This window comes from Equus asinus, chromosome 15 (genome assembly GCF_041296235.1).
Source record: "Equus asinus isolate D_3611 breed Donkey chromosome 15, EquAss-T2T_v2, whole genome shotgun sequence".
Taxonomy (NCBI): Eukaryota; Metazoa; Chordata; class Mammalia; order Perissodactyla; family Equidae; genus Equus; species Equus asinus.
This window is the reverse complement of record NC_091804.1, coordinates 23,812,264-23,832,675: the sequence shown is the minus strand read 5'-3', so window position 1 is coordinate 23,832,675 and position 20,412 is coordinate 23,812,264. Positions and strand designations below refer to the sequence as shown.

General features: G+C 50.6%; 1 protein-coding gene across 2 annotated transcripts in view; it reads left to right on the top strand.

Annotated features, from left to right (window-relative positions):
• NOL4L (nucleolar protein 4 like) overlaps positions 1-20,412 on the top strand; it is a 124,358-nt gene that overhangs the window by 62,147 nt on the left and 41,799 nt on the right. For both annotated transcript variants that reach the window (XR_006513813.2, XM_044747961.2), the window contains exon 4: positions 871-980. Coding sequence is in view for 1 of the 2 variants with exons in the window: in XM_044747961.2 (XP_044603896.1) it covers positions 871-980 (110 nt within the window). In the remaining variant the exon portion in view is untranslated. The remainder of the gene's footprint in view (positions 1-870; positions 981-20,412) is intronic.

Genomic DNA, 20,412 nt, shown 5'->3' with positions numbered 1-20,412 from the left:
CAAAAAAAATATTTTTGAAGCAGACTATCATTCTCTGTGTGCGTTATGATATCAAGTGTGTAAAGAAGAGAAATCACAGGGAAAAAATAAACAGAAGCATATGCCAAGCTGCTTGGTGCAATTATGAGCTTTTTTATTTTTCTTTGCATCTTTCCACACTTTGCAAATGCTCTACAAAAAGAACATGCGTTACTTTGATCTTCAGGATAACAAAGCAATAAACGGGAGGAACAATGCTCCTCTCCATGTGATTAAGGAGGAACCAGAATGTGTGTGTTTGTGGGGGGGTGTCCTGGAAGCCTGGCCCAGACCTGTGAGCCAGATGGCACCTGACGGTGTTTTGGGGGGATGCTGTGGGGGTGGGAGACGGGGTGGGGTGCTGGTGGCACGTGTGCACCAGGAAGAGAGCTGGCTTAGAAGGGGGTTGCAAACGTCGATGACTTCAAGGGCCTGGCACCGATCGTAATGGAGTGAAAGTGTGCGGCACAATAGGGAGTGTGGGGACTAAGGGAAAACGGAGAGCTTGCGCCCTGTCTAGACGGAGTGGCTGCGCTCCGCTGCAGTGGTGGCTAGCCATGTGGAAATGTGGGCCCTGTGTGGCCAGACCTCCCATTTCTCAAAGAAGCCAAATATCCCTGATTTTTAAAATGTGAGCTCTCTTCTGAAACAGCGGCACCTAATTGAAAAATATTTTCAGCTCCACGCAGTCCACATCCACGGGCCAGATGTGGGGGACGAGCCTCCAGTTCATGGCTTCTGGCCGGTTCCTTCCATCTCCTCGGGCTCTGTGCTGAGTTTTCCGTGCAGGTGACGGGCTGTGGTGGCCCGCCGCACAGGCTGAGGGGGGCTTCCTTTTTTTCTTTCTGCCAGAAAACGAGCCTGCCTCCCCTCTGGTCTCCGGGATCATCGACTACAACATGCCCCTCACCTCCACGTACCTGAAGCAGATGAAGCTGCGGGTGATGAACTCCCAGGAGCAGGTAAGGCGTCAGTCTCCCCTCACCCCACCCGGCGGCGCCCCGACTTGCCTGGATGTAGCCGATGCTTTCCAAGACGGGGGCACCGCCTGTGTAAACACACAGGGAATCAAAGAGGCCCTTATCTGGTTATCTGGGTGGCGCGGTCCAGGCTGAGAGGGGAGGGAAGGAATGTGTTCCTAGGTAGAGGGTCTGAGCAGACAGCCCCGCCGGGTCTTCCCTGAAACCTAGGAAGCTGGTGCTTCGCACAGCGGTCCCCAGGGACAGGGGCACGGGAGGGGGTGGGTGGGAGCTGCAGACCTTGGCTCTTGGTTGTTCTCTCTCTGCTCTGCCCTTTGTCTGCTATGTCACTCGCCTCCTTTCCCCAGGGGTGTGGGGGGCTGGCCGGTGGCGTATGGTCTCTGTCACTCTTGGGGCCCAGATGGGCCAGGAGGATGGGGCTTGGAGGGTGGCCCAGGTAAGATGAGGCTCTGGGGCCCCCTCGCTATACAAGACCCCCCAGCTATGGGTTGCCAAGGGCTGTCAGGCGCCGTGGAAACATGCTATGAAAAGAAACAGCTCTCGCCTGCCTCCCCACACAGCCCACCTTCTAGCCCTTTGCAGAGCAGGTAGCCTGACTGTCTCTCAGAGGAGGACAGGGTGAGTGCCACGCGTCCCTCCGCCACTGCCTGAAACCAGGGTGATAATTTCTCCCTCCGCCTTCAAGTTTCCTCACCTGCTGTGACATATGACCCTGCCGTATCTTTGAGGCCTGACTCGGGGAGCGGGTTCTTTCTCCCCACTTTGAAAGTCTGACTTTCAGGCTGTCCCGCGTACGGCTGGTCTCCTTCCAACCTGAGCACGGGTACACGAGGGGGGTGATGGCCCTGCAGCCAGCTCTGCGGTGGGGCAGCAGGACGTGTTCACATGGCATCTGGGGCTCTGGTACCCAGTGTGAGCACTTGAGCTGTTGACTTGAACATACTGAGTCCTGCTCCTCTGATGCCCTCCCATCCCCCACACCACACCCAGCCCTACCGGTGGAATGGAGTAAGCTTTGCTCCGGGTGGCAGAGCTGTTTGCGTCTCCGTGTCTCCCGCGTCTTCTCACCTGAGACTGTCTACTCTGTGATGGTCGCATCCCTGAGAAACCTCACGTAATCAGGAATAATGTCAGCGGGGAAAATGGTGTTGGGGTTTCCGACTCGCGGTGGCACACCTGTTTTTGTGCAGGAATGTCAGCGATCTCCTCTGACTGCCTCTGGAGAGGAACTGGTGTCCTTTCTTTTCCAGTAAGCACCCACACTGTCACGGGCACCTGGCTTCTCACACATTCTTGTCACCGTTCTCATCCATTGCCGTGAAGAGCAAAACGCAGAGCCTTCCCAATAGCCTGAGAACAGCCCCGCTGCTCTTTCTTTCCTGCAAAATGGCACCAGCTCCAGATTACCGCCAGAACCAGCAGTGAACAGTGTAGCCCACGTTGTGTCTCTGAGTAACGCATCCTGTTACCGTTTGTTTGGTTAAACAAATTCTTACTGTCTGTGGGGGTTAAGACCAGTGGTTAGGGGCACTGGCAGGAATTCAGTCACTCAACACGTCTTTGTGAGGCCCAACTCCCCGAGCCAGGCTCCGGGGACGAGCAAAGGTGGCACCAGTCCTAGTTCTTCTCATGGTCTAGGAGGAGACAGACACTGAGAAAAGAATCACACACAAGTGTCCAGCCCATAGCACGTAGTGATAAACAGCTGAGGGATAGATTGATCAGCCATCATGGTGCAGCAGTTCCAGGTGCCACGCAGGAGGGGACACGGTGCTGTGAGGACTTAGGCATCAGGGGTGAACCATAGCGGGGGTCAGGGGAGGTTTGCCTCAGAAAAGGATGCTTCAGCTGAGATCCAGTTCTCAAGGGAAGAGAGCTCCAGGCTGCTGGAACAGCTCGTGCAAAGGCCCTGTGGCTCAAGGGAGGATAAAGCCTGCAGGAATTTGAGAGGCTGGTGTGACTCACACAGAGGGTGTGAGGAGTTGTATTGCTGAAGACAAAGGGGAAAAGCACAGTGTTCGGCACAGAAACGCTTGATGTGTGTCTGTGAATGAACCAAAGTTCATGAAATGAGATAGATAAATTGCCCTGGTGGGGTTTGGGCTACTCCCGAAGAAAGGGAGGGCTGTGGGAAGGCATTTGTCCCCAGGGTGCTCAGAGAGTCCAGCTGGGGCCCAGGCCGAGGCTGAGATTGGGGTGGCCTCTGCTTGCAGTAGAGCTGACTGTGTCTTCCTCGCCTTCATTCGTGGTTTCCCAGGTGGGCCTCTGAAGGCAGCCGACTTTCTCCCGTGCGCTGCAGGGGATCAGAGGTGCCCACCCTCCTTGCACACACCTGGCAGGAGGAGCTGCACCCGCCTCATGCCCAGGGCCTTCCTTCTGTTGGTCTCCAGCACCCCTCGCCCAGCGAGGTGCTCTCAAGGCCCCAGCCTCTCAGGCAGCACTGTTGTCCCTGTGCTGTAGCCAGGCACACGGCGGAATGAGAAAGGCCCTTGCTCACCAGAGTATTTATCTGCAGCAGCAAGGAAGGGCCAAGGACTCAGAAGTCTTTGATTCTTCAGCTTGAACTGGAACTAAAAAGACATAGACTTGAAGTAGTGGCTTCTTTCCTGTGCAGCAATGTTGGAGCAGGGCTCCACTCAGAGTGGGCAAACAGCCGCTCATCCAAACGCAGCCACGGGCCTGGCTCCACTGCTGTCAAATCCCACATCCCAAGTCAGGGCTCGGAACATGGTCCCATTCCTTGCAGCATCGCCCTGACCCCAAAATGCTGACAGAGGACACCTGTAGTGTTTGCAAATCACTCATGCAGGCTACCTGGAAAATAACCCAATTCTAAGGTAATGAGAGCTGGGGGCCGGCCCCAGTGGCCTAGTGGTGAAGTTCGGCGCACTCCACTTCGACGACCCAGGTTCGGTTCCTGAGCATGGACCCACGCCACTCATCTATCAGTGGCCATGCTGTAATGGCAGCTCACATACAAAACAGAGGAAGATGGCACAGATGTTAGCTCAGGGCCAGTCTTCCTTAGCAAAAAATAAAAATAAATTTAAAAAATAAAGTAATGAGAGCTGGGATAAATGATATTTTATTAATGCTGAACATAGCTCTACGTCTAAAAACTCTGGGTAAGAAAAATCCCAATAATTCATCTTTTTCCAGCATCAGGGATCCAGGAGACAGAGTAAGGCAGGTAGAACACTCGCCTTCACTTTGCTCTGAGCAGACAATAAACAGGTGGTGGAGTTTACCGTGAACTGGACAGAATCGCATTACTTGTTGTCCAGTTGTGCCAGGTTAATATGCCGGGAAATGGGTCCTCCTCTGTGAAGGGTATTAGGCAATGTGAAAATCCAGTAACAATATTCACACAAAGAAAAAAGATCCTTTTTGAGGTCTGATTCAATGCAGCAAATATTTATGGCGTCCTCAACATGCAAGACATTTGGGGGTCAGACTCCACTCTCCCAGGACCTCCGTCCTAAGGCATTAACCCCAGGAGCTGTCATCACGGCAGCCACAATAAACTGAAAATAGGAGAGTGTAGCCTGATAAAATCTTTTTTTTCCCCTTACTCAGGAAAACTCTCATAAAGATATAAAACTGAAATCACATTTAGTTGTACTGCTGATGAATACATTTCCTTGTAGGGGGCAGGGTAGGAAGATCTCACGAGATGTGGCCTGTCTCGGAGAATGGCCTGTGGCATTCTCTGGTAAGATGAGTTCTCAGGAAAGGGCACAGGCTGCGCTCATGGGGCCCGAGGCGGTGAGCTAGCGCCATCCCCAGCTGCTGATCTTTCAAATCCCCTTTCAGGGCTGTGAGCAAGAAGCACCGGAGGAGAGCTGGGGTCTCTTCACACGGCCACACGTTTTGTTATCTGTCTCACTCAGATTTCTTTCATACTTTTTTTTGGTGAGGAAGATTGTCCCTGAGCTAACGTCTCTGCCAATCTTCCTCTATTTTGTATGTGGGACACTGCCACAGCATGGCTTGATGAGTGGTGTGTAGGTCTGCGCCCGAGATCTGAACCGGTGAACCCTGGGCCACCAAGGTGGAATGTGCGAACCTAACCACTCTGCCACCAGGCCAGCCCCTATACTTTTTTTTTTAAATTGCATGAGTAACACACAGCTTCAATAGCCAAAAACCAAAAGCATGTAGTAAAAGTCACCGTCATCCCACCACTCAGATCACTGGGAATATTTTGGTGTCTATTCTTCCAGACTGTTGAATGGAAAGGGGATTATCCCGTACACACCATTTTACAACCTGCTTTGTTTTGTTTTTCTGATGCTGGTTTTCCATATGATTCGGAGTCTCTTTGCCCTCTGGGCCATGATGTTTCCACCTACCAATAAGCTGGTTATATAATTTTCCTGTCCTTCACTCCCGCCTTCACCCACATCCGTCCATCCATCCAGCCAGCACCTGAGCCAGGTGCCAAGGAGACAGTGGTGAACAGGGCAAGCCTCTGCCCTGCCGGCTGTCACAGTTCGGTGAGAGACACCAAGAAAACCGAAGTCAGCCCTCTGGAGTGTGCAGGAAGAGCTCAGAGGAGGGGCAGAGGAGGGAAAAGAGAGCGAGCAGGGAGGGCGCTGTTTCAGGCGGGTGGGTTAGCCACTGGGCACCTGTTCTGTGTCTAGCACTTGACCCGCTCTGCCCCTCACCCTGACAAGTCTGCAGGGTCGCGGTATTATCCTCACTGTACAGATTCCATAGCTGAGGCTCCAAAAGGGTCAGCCCTTGCTCAAGGTCACACAACCACTGACGTGAATCAAAACTCACATCTCTTCCATCCCAGACCTGTGCACCTGCAGGGCCTCAAGCCCCGCTTCTCTCCACACGTAGGGATGAAGTGCGCTCAGTAGAGTCTGGAGCGGGTGTGCCGCCCACGGGGTTGGTGCAGGGAAAATGTCCTTGGCAGGGACGCTGGCCGAGCAGGCAGAGGGGCTGGGCCTGGGGGAGCTTGCCCCTGCCTTGTGAGCGCTCAGTCGTGTGCAGGGGTACATGTGTAATTTGAGATCCGCATTACAGGTGACATTATCCTGGCCTTAGTGTTTGAACTAAGACCCTGGTTGTAGAAATGAGATCTGGGAGGAGAGACACAAATCGTCCATGTTCCTTCCCCCAATGCACACTTTGATTTTATGGACGTGGAGACTGAGACCCCGGGCGGTGCGGCGACTTTCCCCAGGCGACCCCATGGCTCGGCTGTTTTGTTCCCACACCCCCACTTCGTGTTCTGTCCGGAGCGGAAGGCTGTCAGCACCTCCCTTGCCTCCCCTCTCTCCAGTTCCTGGAGCAGCGCTAATGTCCCACTAATGGTTTTAATGGTTCTTCCAGCCGCGTGTGAAGTGGTCGCTGCCCCCCTGTTTAAGGCCCAGTGATGGAGGCTCTTACTTGCCTCCATTAACCTCTGCCTCCCTCTCCTCCGCCGCCGCCGCTCTCTCCTGGCCCAGAGTTTTCCCTGGGTCCTGGAGGGTGGGGGAGGGTGGGGCAGGACTCTCCCTCCCCCTGACACACGTGGGGCCTGCAGGGTCGGGAGCCCCTGCCCAGGGCCCCTGGGGTCTCTAGAGTATTGGCTTTCCTACTCCTTTCAGCGGGCCAGTGTGGAGCAGCACTGTTCTCAGGCGGAGTCCAGCCCACCCACCTAAGCCAAAGACCCTGGAGTCAGGCTGACAGTACCAGTTCCACCACCTACGAGCTGTGTGACTTTGGGCAAATTGCTTCACCTCTCTGTGCTTCTTTTTCCTCATTGGTTCCTTGAGAGTAATAGTAATACATGTATCTCATAGAGTTACTCCAAAAGTTAAATGACCCAGAGCCAGCTCTGTGCTAGCACAGCACTGGGCTCATTAGAAGCACGGAGGAATCTCAGTGACCGCTACTGCTATTGACAGTAATGTTATTATGCAACTTTTGTTTAATAGACACAGTGAATGACCTTGTACAAGAGACCAGGACCATAAAGATGAACAGGACAGTGCGGTCACTCTCAGAGCTCGTCCGAGTAGAGGGGACAAGACAGCAGCCACAGGACTGTAACCCAGGACAGAAAACAGAAACAAGAAGGGCCAGGAACCTGCCAGGGGTTCAAGGGACACTCACTTATTTGAAAATGGGATCTGGGCAAGTCAAGAGGGCCTGGGTGAGGGCAGCTGGGAGGTGACAGCTCAGGAGGAGGACCTGGGCCGGGGAAGGCCAGAGCCAGTTTGGGGAAGGAGGAAGAGGAGGAGGAGGAGGATGGTGGAGGAGGAAGGTGGAGGAGGAGACTCAGACACGGCCTTTCTTGGAAGTGAGGCCACGGGAGGCCTTTCCTCGGTCAGCACTGGGAGCTGGGCAAGGATCTAGGCAGGAAATGAGCGCCATCCGAGGGGGGGGCTGTCTCAAGCTCCCGTTCCCCTGAGTAGAGAAGGAAACAAGCCGACTCTGAAAAGCCCTCCGCATTTACTTTTTTTTTAATTGTGGTAAAATATATGTAATGTAAAATTTGCCATTTTCACCATTTTTTAAGGTGCACTGGCCCCCTTGCAGTTCTTAGAACACACCAGGTGCACTCGGGCCTCACAGCCTCTGCCTTGGCAGTTCCCTCTGCCTGGAATGCTGTTCCCTGCAGGTGTCCTCAGGGCTTGCTAATTCCCTTCATTCAGGTCTCTGCTCTAACGTCACCTCCGCTGCCCTGGGTAACCCTCCTAGCTAAAACAGCACCCCTCCTCCAATCTTTTTTTTTATTGTGGTAAAATATACAGAACATATTCACTATTTTAACCATTTTTAAGTGTGCAAGTCGGTGGCATTAAGTACATTCACAATGTTATGCAACCATCACCACTATTTCCAAAAATTTCTGTCACCCTAAACAGAAACTCTGTAACCATTAGGCAGTAAGTCCACACCCCCTCCCTCCCCCAGCCCCTGGTAACCACTGTTTTACTTTCTTGTCTCTGTGAATTTGACTGTCTAGCTGCCTCATATAAGTGAAATCATGTAGTATTTGTCCTTTTGCATCTGACTTATTTTTCTTAGCATAACGTTTCCGGGGTTCATTCACATTGTAGCCTGTGTCAGAGCTTCATCCCTTTTTATGGCTGAACAATATTCTATTGCTTGGGTAGACCACGTTTTATCCATTCATCCGTTGATGGACATTTGGGTTGTTTCCACTTGTTGGCTAACCACATTCCCTTTTCTGTCATTATCTCTTGGACCAGATTGTGGGACAGGGAGGGTTAAAGCAGGTTTCTGTTTTTTTTCTCTCTAAATCCTTACCCCTCCTTGTGGCTTTCTTCTCTCACAAACACTCTTGACCTCCCTCCTGCTCAGAACGACGCCAACAAAATGGGCAGATGCAGAGAAGAAGCATAGTTAATGGGCTATGGTGAGAGACTGTCGGGGCTCTTACCTGCGGAGCACCCCTGTATGCTGACTCTGGTACCCAGGTTCCAGAGCTTGACAGCGGTGGTGACGTCCTCCTGCCCTTTCTTCAGGCTCCTCTGCAGCCCAGGAGGGTGTGAGCTCAGGGGAGAAGCAGAGAATGGAAACCTTGCCATGTCCCCCACAGTGGCTCAGTCTGTGTAATCTTCAATGGTCTCTTAAGGAAGCAGAGGTTCTGATGCATTCCTTTAAAATTAAAGCATAATCTCCATAGAATAGAAATAGAATGCAGAACTTCTAAACTACTAGAGAATATAAAAGAAACAAAGAAAATTGATCAGTCCAGCCAGAGTAATTAAGTGAAGGAATAAAAGAAGAAACAACCAAGAAGAGATAGAATAAATAGAAAACATAAGTCAGTTAACAAAAACAAGACAAACAGTAGTAAACCACAATAAATGTAAATGGGTTAAATTCCACTACAAAGAGTCAAAATGTTCAGATTTTTTTTTTAATGTCAAAATCCATTTGGTATTTATGAAAGACCTTTTTTTTCTTAATGACACAAAAAGGAAAATGAGAACAAAAGAAAGAGGACAGTGCTATTAATGTCAAACTAGTAAATGTTCAAGGCAAAGCATTAAATAAGGCAAAGTGAGATTATTATGTTGCTCAAAGCCACAATTTCCCAATAAGATTTCAGAGCCTCTTGACGTTGGATGTCTGCCCTTGGGGGATGTTTGAGGAGGTTGCTTGGTCCTGTTGAACATAAAGGCAGCTTAGGCTTCACTGTGAGAGGCAGCATCTTTCTTTCACAGCCTTCAGCATCTTCCCCATCATCAGTCTCTTTGCCTTTTGCAATTTTTGCCAGGGTCTTGCTGTAGTCACTTCTCCAAACAGGTATCTTCAGACTTTGAGCATCTGTGTCTGCTCTCTAGAAATGTGCATGGAGCAATACACAGAGTGGACCCTGTGGAATTTGTGAGAATGTGGGGCCTGCTCCCTTAGCCTCCTAGTCTCTCTTGTGCTCTCCCCACTGGGTCACCCACTGAGGTATACTGGGACCATTTTCTCAGTCCCCAGGTAATTCTCATTACCTTCTTCCCAGCTCCTGTCCTTCCTGGTCCACCGCTGGCCTCCTTCTCTTGCTCCATCTTTTGCCTCCCTCCTTTCAGACACCCTCAACAGGCGTCTGGGATGAGCCCACCTCTTACTTGTTTTGTAACTGAGCCAAGGGGGCCCAGCTTGCCTCCATGAGAGCCCAAGAAAGGCCTGAAAAGCCACTGGCCCCATTTTCATGATCTCAGAAGCTACAGCCCGATCCTTTTCCTGTCTCAGTAAATCCCTGGCACTGTGGAAGGCTTGTGTTGCGGCAAGAAAAACAAAAAGCAACTGAAATACTGACCTTGATCAAGGCTGCTGTTTGGATTTCTCCGGGCAAAGAATGACCCTTGCAGCACTTCTGCTGTGAGAAGATGTGCAAATGGGGTAGCTGCTCTCAGATTCTGCCCTGCGCCCCTCAGACCCTCCCCATAACCCCAGGGCAGCTCACCCTCAGAAACAGCTTCCCAGGTGGCCCTTTAACTTTTTTGTTTTTTTTTTAAATTTGTAATCATTTTTATTTTTGTCAACAGAATACATATTTTAAAAATCCTACAGAAAAACAGCAGACCCTGTCCCAGCTTCCCTACTTTCCTCTTTCTTTCTTATCTTATAGCTGTTTTTTCTAGTATTTTATCTCCTGTTCTAAACAGCATGCTCATACTGCTAGTTCTTGATTTTTGTTTTGGTTGTTGTTTAATTTCTTGCTGTAGGAGATGAGTATTTCACTCTTACACCCTCTCATAAACTCAGGTGTTATTTCTCCTTCCTGCATCCCTCAATATGTGAATACCTCTCTGTTTAGATAAATCACCATCATTATTTATGACTGTGTGTATATTATTCATAGCTGAGCCAGTTACCATACGGTGATTATATTTCCTTTCTTTTGATTCCCCAGAGTTGGCCGTTGCCTCTTTTTTCCCCCAACCTTAGCCCTCTATTTTTTGATCTTGCTTATTATGTGTACATTTTGTCATTTTTATCTTTATATACTCAAATTTATCCATTGTTTTCTTTAATGGCTTATGCATATGAGTCTTAGGCTAACTCCCTTCTACCTCCGTGTTTACTTTTAGTACTTGCATGTTTTCATCTTCTTAATAGACTATTTTTGGAGCCGTTTTAGATTTACAGAAAATTTGAGAAGATAGTACAGAATTTCCACATTACCCACCCACACACACACACAGTTTCCCCTACTATTAACATCTTACATCAGTACAATACATTTGTTACGATTAATGAACCAATATTGATACCTGGTTGTTAACTAAAGTCCGTAGTTTATTAGAGTTCCTTTGTTTTTTACCAAATGTCCTTTTTTGGTTCCACAGACCTATCTGGGATACAACACTACATTTAGAGGTCCTGTCTCCTCACGGCTATGACAATTTCTCAGACTTCCCTTATTTTTGATAACCTTGACAGTTTTGAAGAGTACTGGTCAGGTATTAGGCAGAATTTTGGAATTTGTCTAACGTTATTCTCTGTATAAATCTAGGGTCATGGGTTATTAGGAAGACCACAGACACAGAGTGCCGCCTGTGTCACATCATATCAGCAGTACATACTGCCAACATGATTCGTGCCTGATGGTGTCGGCCCTGGTCACACCTACTGAGACGATGTTTGGCAGGTTTCTCCACTGTAGAGTTCCCTTTTCCCACCTCTCCGTACTGTACACTTTGGGAGGAAGTCACCCTGTGCAGCCCACAGCTAAGCAGAGGCAGGTCATGCTTCTTTCATTGAGGGCGAAGTATCTACAGACATGACTTGGAATTCTTGTGCATAAGAGATTCATCTCTCCTTCCTCATTTATGAATTTATTCAATCATTTATCTACATGGCTATTTATTTTATGCTTTAGGTTATAACCCGATACTACTTTATTTATTTTGGTGCTCAAACCGTTCCAGCGTTGGCCGCTGGGAGCTCTTTCACTTGCCTCCTGTGCTCTTTTGACCTACCCGCATCGATGTTTTTTTTGGTTTGTTTTTTGTAGGATTTTGTTTTGTTTTAGTGTTTCTTTATTTTCTGGCACTTCAACATGCTCCAGGCTCATCTTGGATATTTTCTGCCCCAATCCTAGAATCAGCCATATCTCCAAGGAGCTCTGATTCCTTTTATTGGAGAATCATATTAAAAACCAAGATCTGGGTGCTGGGTGTGCTTATTTCTGGGGTGTCTTTTCTCTTAGACCCTCTCAGCTGACAGAGCAAAAAAAATACACATTTTCATTTTCCTATTTAATCTTTGATCCACTTGGAGCTTATCCTGGTGCATTCTGAGGTACCGATCCTGCTTTGCCCTTTTGTATCAGCGTCGTTTGTTAAGGAGTCTATTTTCTCCCCACTGATTTGAGGTGCCACCTTTATAATTTACTAAATTTCCATCTGAAACAGAATCTACTTCTGGTCAGTCCATCGGGCTCTTTGTCTATTCATGTATCAACACCACACTGTTTTAAGACTAATATGTCTAATATCTAGTAGGAATGGTTTCCGCGTTGTTGTCCTTTTTTAAAGTTTTCCTGGCTTGAAAAAAGGTTATTTGGAGAAAAATTGTCCAATGCCTAAAATTTTTGCGTCCCCTTCTTGGTGGGGGAGAAATACCACAGAGGCACCGTTCATCTGAGCATGTGAGCGTTAAGCTAAGATACCTTCACCGCAGGCCTTTCTGCTCACTCAACAACAGGGTGCACTGTAAGCCAGGAGGATCCGGGCCCCAGTGTTAGAATCTGGGGGCTATGAGCGTTGACAGCTCAGCATTCCCATCCGCCAAAAGACCGTGTCATGCAAAATAGGGCGTTTCTAAACTTAAGAAGGAAAGTTTTCTTGGTGACCTCTTTTTTGAGAGGACAAAGAGGGGCGTGTACAGCCTGTTGTCAGACATCTTTGTCATGGGGCATTATTTTAGTGATCAATATGTAATATTGAACATCCTCAGGTGCTTTCTAGAAACTGGCTGCAGCTTCCAAACACTCAGAGAAAATGAGCACTTCCGCTGTTTTGCTGGGGTGGCCTGGGTTCACAGAGGTCTGCATCTCCTCTTTCCTCCTGCTTCCCTGAAGCTGTGTGAGAAAGCAGCCGAAAACCACCAACATCCTGTCTGGAAAGCCGGTTTCCCGGTGGAGTTAGTAGACACCCCAGACCAAAGCAGCTTCTCGTCCCCGTCAGCTCCGACAGGCTCAGTCCCCTTCCAGGCGGCCGACATCCACCCCCACACATGGAGGACGCCGACGTGGCATTTCAACTTCATTATCTGGGGAAAAATGCATGCAGTGCCCATAATTTACTGGTGCAGGCGGGAGCTGCCTGGTGCCAGGTACAGAATCCTGTGTGTGGGGCTGCCTCGGGATGTTTTATCTGTGTCAGGGGAAAACGCAGAGCAAGGTCAGGAGCCGCTACCTGGGCCCCTGAGTGAGGGAGGCAGCAGCTCTGTCTTCTTGGAACTCTGGCTGTAACCCGCCCTGCACGCCCTCTGGGTAGCTGACTCCCAGCTCTGTCTCTAAGGACAGGAGCGATCCAACAGGAGAGGAGGTGTCTGCCCGGAAGGAGCCGCTCGAAACATGCAGATGGTCACTGAACTGACGGCCGACCTTGTGACCCCCAACCCTGGGCCTGGCCTGACAGAGACCCAGAGGGGCCTTGTTGTCTGTGGCTAAGTCCTGTTGGTTTTTGTTTTTGTCGTTTGGGTTTTTTTTTTTTTTTAACAACTGAACACCTAACTCCAGTCTTCAGAGAGTCTCTTTCTTCTAGAGCAAGTGGGATGTGTTGGGCAGGGCACTTTCTCTAGCCTGCCCTGCTTTTTGTCATGTTTTTTAGCAGGCGAGACCCCTGGCGGCTTTGTGGAGCCTTCCGCGTGAGGCCCTGAAATGCAGGAAGCTCGACCCCCGGGCTGCTGAGCTTTCTCGGTCACGGCTTTCACGCAGGTTCCTGACTCAGCCCGACTTTTGCCCGCCTGATGGCTCCTTCTCATGGGGGGTCCAGAGAGGTCCCAGTGCCCCAGCCAAGTGCTGCTCCAGGCCTGACCCCACGGGGTGGGTGGGTGGGCCAGGGCTTTGTAACCAGACCTGGAGGATGCAGGAGAGCGTCAGAGGCTCCGGCAGCTGATGTCTGCAGATCAATTAGAGATAATGGCTTTGGGTGGACTCGAAGGAGCATGGCCAAGATTTTTCCTGGTTATGATTGTATTTACCTCATTAACGGGCCTTTTTTTTTTTTTTTTGAGGGTGGGAGGACACAGTGCTGCGCTGTGGATTTGCGCCGGCTGCTTTGTTCTGCTCAGGGTGACCAGGTGTGGCCCCCCGGGGGGCTGTAGCTCCCCCACCCCCACTCAGACGGAGAAGACAGGGGCCCACAGCTTCTGCTTACAGCCCACCAGACCCCCGCCCTCCTTGCGACCCTGTGTTTTTTTAAAAAAATTTCTTCCTTCATTCATTCGAAAATCATCTAAGTTCCTGCTACGTCCAGGACACTGTTCTGAGCACGGATACAGCAGCGAATGAGACGGATAAGGACCCAGTCTTGGGGAGCTCACAGACTGTAGAGATGATAAACAAGTCAGTAAGAACAAAATACACAAAAGTGACAGGTTTGGGACAGAGAATTAATAGGGTCAGCAGACAGACTGCACCACTGGGTCAGTAGGCCTCTCTGAAGAGGTGGCATCCACGCCCAGACCTGAGTGATAAGAAGTGGCCTGCCCTGTTGCCGAGAAGGGGGAAGGGCTTTCCAGGTGGAGGAGACAGTGAGTGCAAAGGCCCTGGAGTGGGAACAGCAAGGGGCCTAGGGCAGAGGGAGCAAGGGGGAGATGTGTTTTGGGTAAGCTCCAGCAGGCTGCAGAGGACGGCTCTCTCGGGGCCCGCTGGCTAGGCGTGGAGTTTGTTATGTGCCATGTGAAGCCTTGTGGCGCATCTTTCTCTGCCAGGGGAGGACAGGGGCTTACCTGGGGTGATGGCAAGTGGAAACGAGCACCCAGGAGGGGGCCCAGTGCCTCTGGCTCTAGGTGTGGCCCTGCCCCTAACCAGCTGTCTGACTTTCACTTCTCTGTGCTGCAGCTTCCCTGTTCCTGGAGCAGCAGGTTTGGGCCAGACTTTGGGGCTTTTCTAAGTTTGCTTTTCGACAGAGGAACCCCTTTCTTCAAGGAAATGCTTCTAGGGAGGAAGTCTAGCGTGTCAAGGGTCAGCCATAGGCAGGAATGTCGCTGGCAAAGCTGGGAAAGGGGCCCAGGGCTCTGCCCACCTGCCCCCAGGCAGCCCCTCCACCCTTCTGCAGTACCCCACAACAGGGCCTAGCTGGCCCGGAGCTTAGGGCTCGGTGCAGAAGACAGTGGGGGAGAGGGGCTCAGCCCAGCACGGCCACAGGCAGCCTGGCCTCAGCTGGGCTCTCCTCTTCCCCTGCAGCTTCCTCCTTGGTGGAAATGAGTAACAGAGCCCCTGCCTTGCCAGCCCCATCATTGTTTTAAGGCGTGGATGTTTGGAATGGCTTCAAGTGCCTTGAGAAAAAATAGGATAGAAACAGAAGCCACTCTTTAACTGGAATAGCATTGTGGCACAGGAAGTGCCCGGTCTCACCTGAGCATTAGCCTTGACACCTTTCCCTCCTGGAGATTCCACAGGGAAAGGAAGTAAATGCTTGTCTTCCTCCAAGCACCACAGTGCGCACAACAGGTGCCCAGACACTGCCGCTCTCTCCGTCTCTTTGAGGAGCCGACACTCTAGAGAAAAGGACGCGTGGGAGTGGACTCCTTGCTGTCTTGTCCACGCACAGAGAGGAGCCCTGTAAATCAGCCAGGGCTGCTTTTGACTACAAGAACCCAGCTAACTGTATAGCAGAATGTGGAGTCTTTTACTCCTGAAACAAAAAGAGCGGAGGAGCCACTGTTGGTGCCAGTGTCTGCAGTGTTGGGTTGGTGTCTCTGTGATGTTGTTGACCTTTTCCTCATGGCTGCAAGTTGGCTGCTATTGCTCCAACCACCTTGTCCACATTTCAAGGCAAGAAGAAGACAGGACAGGGTGGTATAAGCTTAGTCTAGCAAAGCAAAAGCTTAATTAAAAATTTACTGAAAGACTTTTCTTGACATCTCATTGAACAGGGTCAGCTGGCCACCCCCAGCTGCAAAGGAAGCTGGGAAAGAAAGAATTTCATTTTCCCACGCTCTGTAGTTGAGAAAAGGAAGGGAGGAATGTTGAGTTTGAGTATTAGGTAAGCCAGTCCACAGTATGTGCCATGGCCCTGGGCGCCATCAGCTGAGCTTGACAATGCCTTTGGGTGTTAAGATGCCAAAGGCTTGGGCAGGAGAAAAGAATAATAAGGGAAGGAAACAGAGGGGAAGGGAGGAGGAAGGAGAAGAGAAGGGGGGGGCAAGGAGGAGAGCAGGAACAATTGTTGAGGGCCTTCTGTGTGCGGGGTCCCTTACAGACAACATGGGGAAACTGAGGCTGTTTCAGAGAACTGAAGCAACTTATCCAAAGTCATGGAGTTAGTGACAGGAAGAGCCCTGTTCCCTCCAACATTCAGGCTGTCATTCCCCAAGGGCAGGGGAGGGAGAAGGGAAAGGAAAAAGAAAGTGGTAGTGGGGGTAGGGACGGGCCAAGGCCCCCAGCAGCACCCCGCCATCAGCTTCAGGGGGTCGGCCCGGGTCTACTTATCTATCGCCACGGTCCCTGCGCCTGGCTCAGCCCCAGCACCTAGGAGGGGCTCAGTGAGTGTGTGTGGACTGATGTCTGCACTGTTAACCACTGATTCTTCCCCCATCATCGTCAGGACCGTGACTGAGTTTGGGCAGGTGCACTGAGCAGGGCGCCATCCAGCCCCTGCAGGCATCGCTGCACTTAAGCCTCAGGCAGCCTGCTGATCAGAAGCATGTGTGTGTCGTTGTTCCCCGCTTTAGAGACGGAAACCAAGCTTGGAGAGCCTGAGGTCACAGCGACAGCGAGGAAGGGCCTGAATCCAGACAAAACACGTCCCAGTCCCCCGGCCGGCCAGCCCCGGGACAGGGCTCAGCAGCGGCAGTGGCTCTGGCTTCAGAACCCTTGGCTGTACTGCCACCCCAACCTGTGGGCTCTGCCATGGGGGGACTTAGGGCCAAAATGGGAAGTGCCGCGCCCATTTCCCGGGGGGCTTCCCTGGAGCAGAGCCTGAGAGGGGCCCTCACCTCTCCTCCTGTCCCTGCTGAGCAGCCAGCTAGAGTTTCTTCCCCGCAGACTTCCCAGGCCCAGACTCCCTCGGGGGCTGCGTGGAGAAGCCTTGGGGTCCCGCCAGCGGCTGAATGCCTCCGGGCAGCCCCAGTCCATGCCCAGTTCCCGGCCCCAGGGAGACCTCTGGCTGCATGGTGGGCCTGGACTCGCCCGGCCCACCCGTTCCTCTTTCTGCTCTGCTGGAGGTTGGCGAAGCGAAGCCACACGCAGCCCTCTGGCTCAGTGGTCCTGCCTTAGCTGGAGACCAGCACACCCTGCTTCCAACCCCAGCACGGCCTCCAGCTTCCAGCTCTGTGACTGTGGGCATGTCCCCGGGTCTCCGAGAGCCAGTTTCCTCGCTGTCGGGTGACTGGATGAGTCATTTAATCTTCCTCCCAGGGCCCCTACTCTTCATGTGCAATTAGTATGAGCCTTGTTATTTGGCTGATCAAATAAGGAAACACACACTGCCTCCCGCATGGGTGCCGGAGCACGGCGCGTCGCAGTAATTGCTTACACCGAGCTCTGGGCCGCTCAGCCACAGTAACCAGCCTCGGCTTTTTTTCCTTTTCCAAACTTCCATTGAAGTATAACGTGCACACAGAAATGAGCACGTACTGTTAAGTGGACAGCTTAGCAAATCTTTACAGACCGAACCCACCTCCTGCGACCAGTTCTCAGATCAAGACACACAACATTGTCAGCACCCGGAAGACTCCTTTTGCCCCCTTCCGGTCACTGCTCCCCAGCAAGGGTGACCACTCTCCTGACCTCTCATAGCATAGATTGGTCTGCCTGTTGCAGGACTGTATCTAAATGGAATCATACAGAGGTGCTCCGCTGCTCACAAGCACAGTGAGAGTCATCCGTGTTGTGGCCTGCATCCTTGGCTTACTCCGTTCCACTGCTGAGTAGTGCCTCACAGCACACATGCACCGCAGTCATCCGTTCCCCACGGATGGACACTCGGGGAGTGTCCCAGTTGGGGCTGCTGTGCCCATGCCAGTGTGTGTTCTTTAGGGACCATCCGTACTCGTTTTTGTTGTGCACACAGCTGGGAGCAGAAGTGCCGGGCTGTGGCCGGCCTTGGCTTTTTGGCTGAGTCTCCCCAAAGGTCTAGGAAAGAAGGAAGGGAGAAAAGGGCATCACAAAGCGTGGTCAGTGTTGAGGATGGCATGCTTAATTCAGAGCTCCGTCGCAGACCTCAGGGCTGCGTTAGGCAGTGGGCAGGACAGGGCCCTGAGTGACACAGTGATGGGTCCCTACGGTGTGCAGGATGCCACCAGGGACTCTGCCACCTAAGAGTCTGTCCTAGCCCCTGAGAGCTCCCAGTCCAGTTGGGAAAATGAGGTATAATGCAGGAAACGGGATGTACCACAGGCGCATTAAGTGACAGAAGACTAACAGAGACTTGTCACCAGAGCCAGCTGGGTGGCCTGTGAGATTGGCATTCTGAGTTCAGAGGGGCCAAGATTTGGCAGGAGAGGAGGGTGTCTCTGTTGATGGCCCAAAGCATCTTTCCACCTAGTGAACACCCATGCATCCTTCAGTGCCCCACTTAAATGTCACCTCCTCAATGGAGCCCTCCAGGATCCACTATGTCCTTCTCACATGCTGAGTTCTTCCTTCCTAGAAGGTCTGACAACTGTCAGGTACAAACTGAATATACATCCTATGATCAGAAACTGCGTGGTCATTTGTTTACTCTCTTTCTCTTGTGCTGGCCTGCAGGCTCCAAGTGGGCAGACCTGTATCCGTGTTGTTCATTGCTGTGTCACCTGCACTCACAGTGCCTGGCGTGTGGTGGGGCATTGATACATATTTGTAAAAAGGACATGTGCCTGAAAGTGCGCATGATCAAAGGCATGGAGGGTGTCATGCACGGGTGACTGGGGCACAGGAGAGGGTGAGTCTGTCTGAAGCAGAGTTCACAGTTTGAAACAGAAGGATGTAGGGCCAGCAGGGCCGTGGAAGGCCTTGAACACCAGGCCAGAGAGCTGTCACTTGATTCTGCCAGCAACTGGGAGTCATTGAAAGTTTGGGGTAGGAGAGCGACATGAACAGAGAGTAACTGATGACATTTTAAAGCAACATGTTTCTGAAAAGGAGATTGATGAAATTGTAATTTTTACCTTTTGTCATGGTTGTTAGGAAAGTGTATTTCAGCAAGTCAGGCTCTTTTAGTTATAGTCATCACGGGAAATTTATCTAAATAGAGAAGAAATGAGGAAGCGGTATTGGACAGTTTCTCCTAGATTTCAGCAAAAGTGTCAAACTGACTGTGAGGTTGCAGCCAGCGGTGCAAAAGCCGGTGAATGTGAATAAATGGATAAGCTGAGCTCCAACCCACCCCGCAGATGAGGGATTTTGCAATCAGGCAGGTGTGAAGCCCTCAGTGCCTTTATCCCTGCTCCTCTTTCTGCTGGGATGCCCTCCCCACTTGCCACCTGTCACTCTCCTCCTGCCTTCTTTGGTTCAGAGTAGATGTCACCTCTTCCAGGAACCCTCCCTCACAGCCCCTCAGGCAGACACGTCCCTCCTTTCTCCATCCTTGTGCTGCTCCTCTCTGCTGGGCATGGGCTCCGCTGTCTGCATTATGCGGGAGGCAGGCACAGTTCCTGGCGGGTGGAGGGAGTGTGAGCCGCACCAGATACTAAAGTATATTCTAGAGCTATCATATTGGGACAGGAATAGACAGAGCGATAGAATAGAATAGACAAGTCCAAAAATAATGGCAAGTTAGTGTACTATAAAGACAGCATTTCCAATCAGTGGATAAAGATGAGTTATTTGAAAGATGGTATTCGGACAACTTGCATAGCCATTAAAAAAACAAGCTAGATTCTCTCTTCACTACTTAGATGGAGATAAATTACAGATGGAATCAAGATTTCAATGTAATGAAGCTGTTATTGCTCTAAGGAAATATGAGTGAATTACTTTTATAATCTTAGAGTGGAAAAAACCTTTGTTTTGACCTGAAACCCTAAAATCCTAGAGAAAAAAAGTTAATGGGATGATATAAAAATGTAAAATAACCATATGGCAAAAAAAAAATCCCCTCATAAACAAAATAAAAAGGCCACAAAAAGAGAACCTATTGCACAATATATGACAAAAAATTAATTTCCTTCATTTCCAAAGAGTTCTTACAAAAAAACCCAAACAAAACCAAACCACCAACCCAAACAGAGAAATGGGCAAAGGATAGGAAAAGGTTTTTCAAAAAAAAAAAAAAAGAAAGAAATACAAGTGATCAATAAATAATGATATACACAAATACTTGCTCACATTCCCAAATGAAGAGGGGAAAGGAAAGTAAGAGACACCGTTTCACCTCCAAGATTGGCCAAGATAACAGAGATTGCTAATGGTAAGCACTGACAAGTGTCTAGCAAAATGAGAACTGCCCCATATTGCTGGTGGCAGAGGAAACTGGTACAGGATTTGTGGAGAGGGGTGTGACCACTACTGTGAAAATTTAGAATCCTGATGATGACGATAAAAGTTACCATGTACCATGTACTCCCTCTGGGGAAGAGATCGAGCTGTCTTTTATGACCTCCCCTCAGAAGTCGTACACCCTCGTTTCCACAACATCGCGTCAGTTCCGCAGCCCTATTCACCGGGACAGAGAGCTAGGGCGTGGTACCAGGAGGTGAGCGTCATCGAGGGCTATCTTGGAGGCGGCTGCCACAGTTTCTAATTTCGAAAGGGAAATGTTGGTGTCAAATACTACACTAAACACTGTCTCAT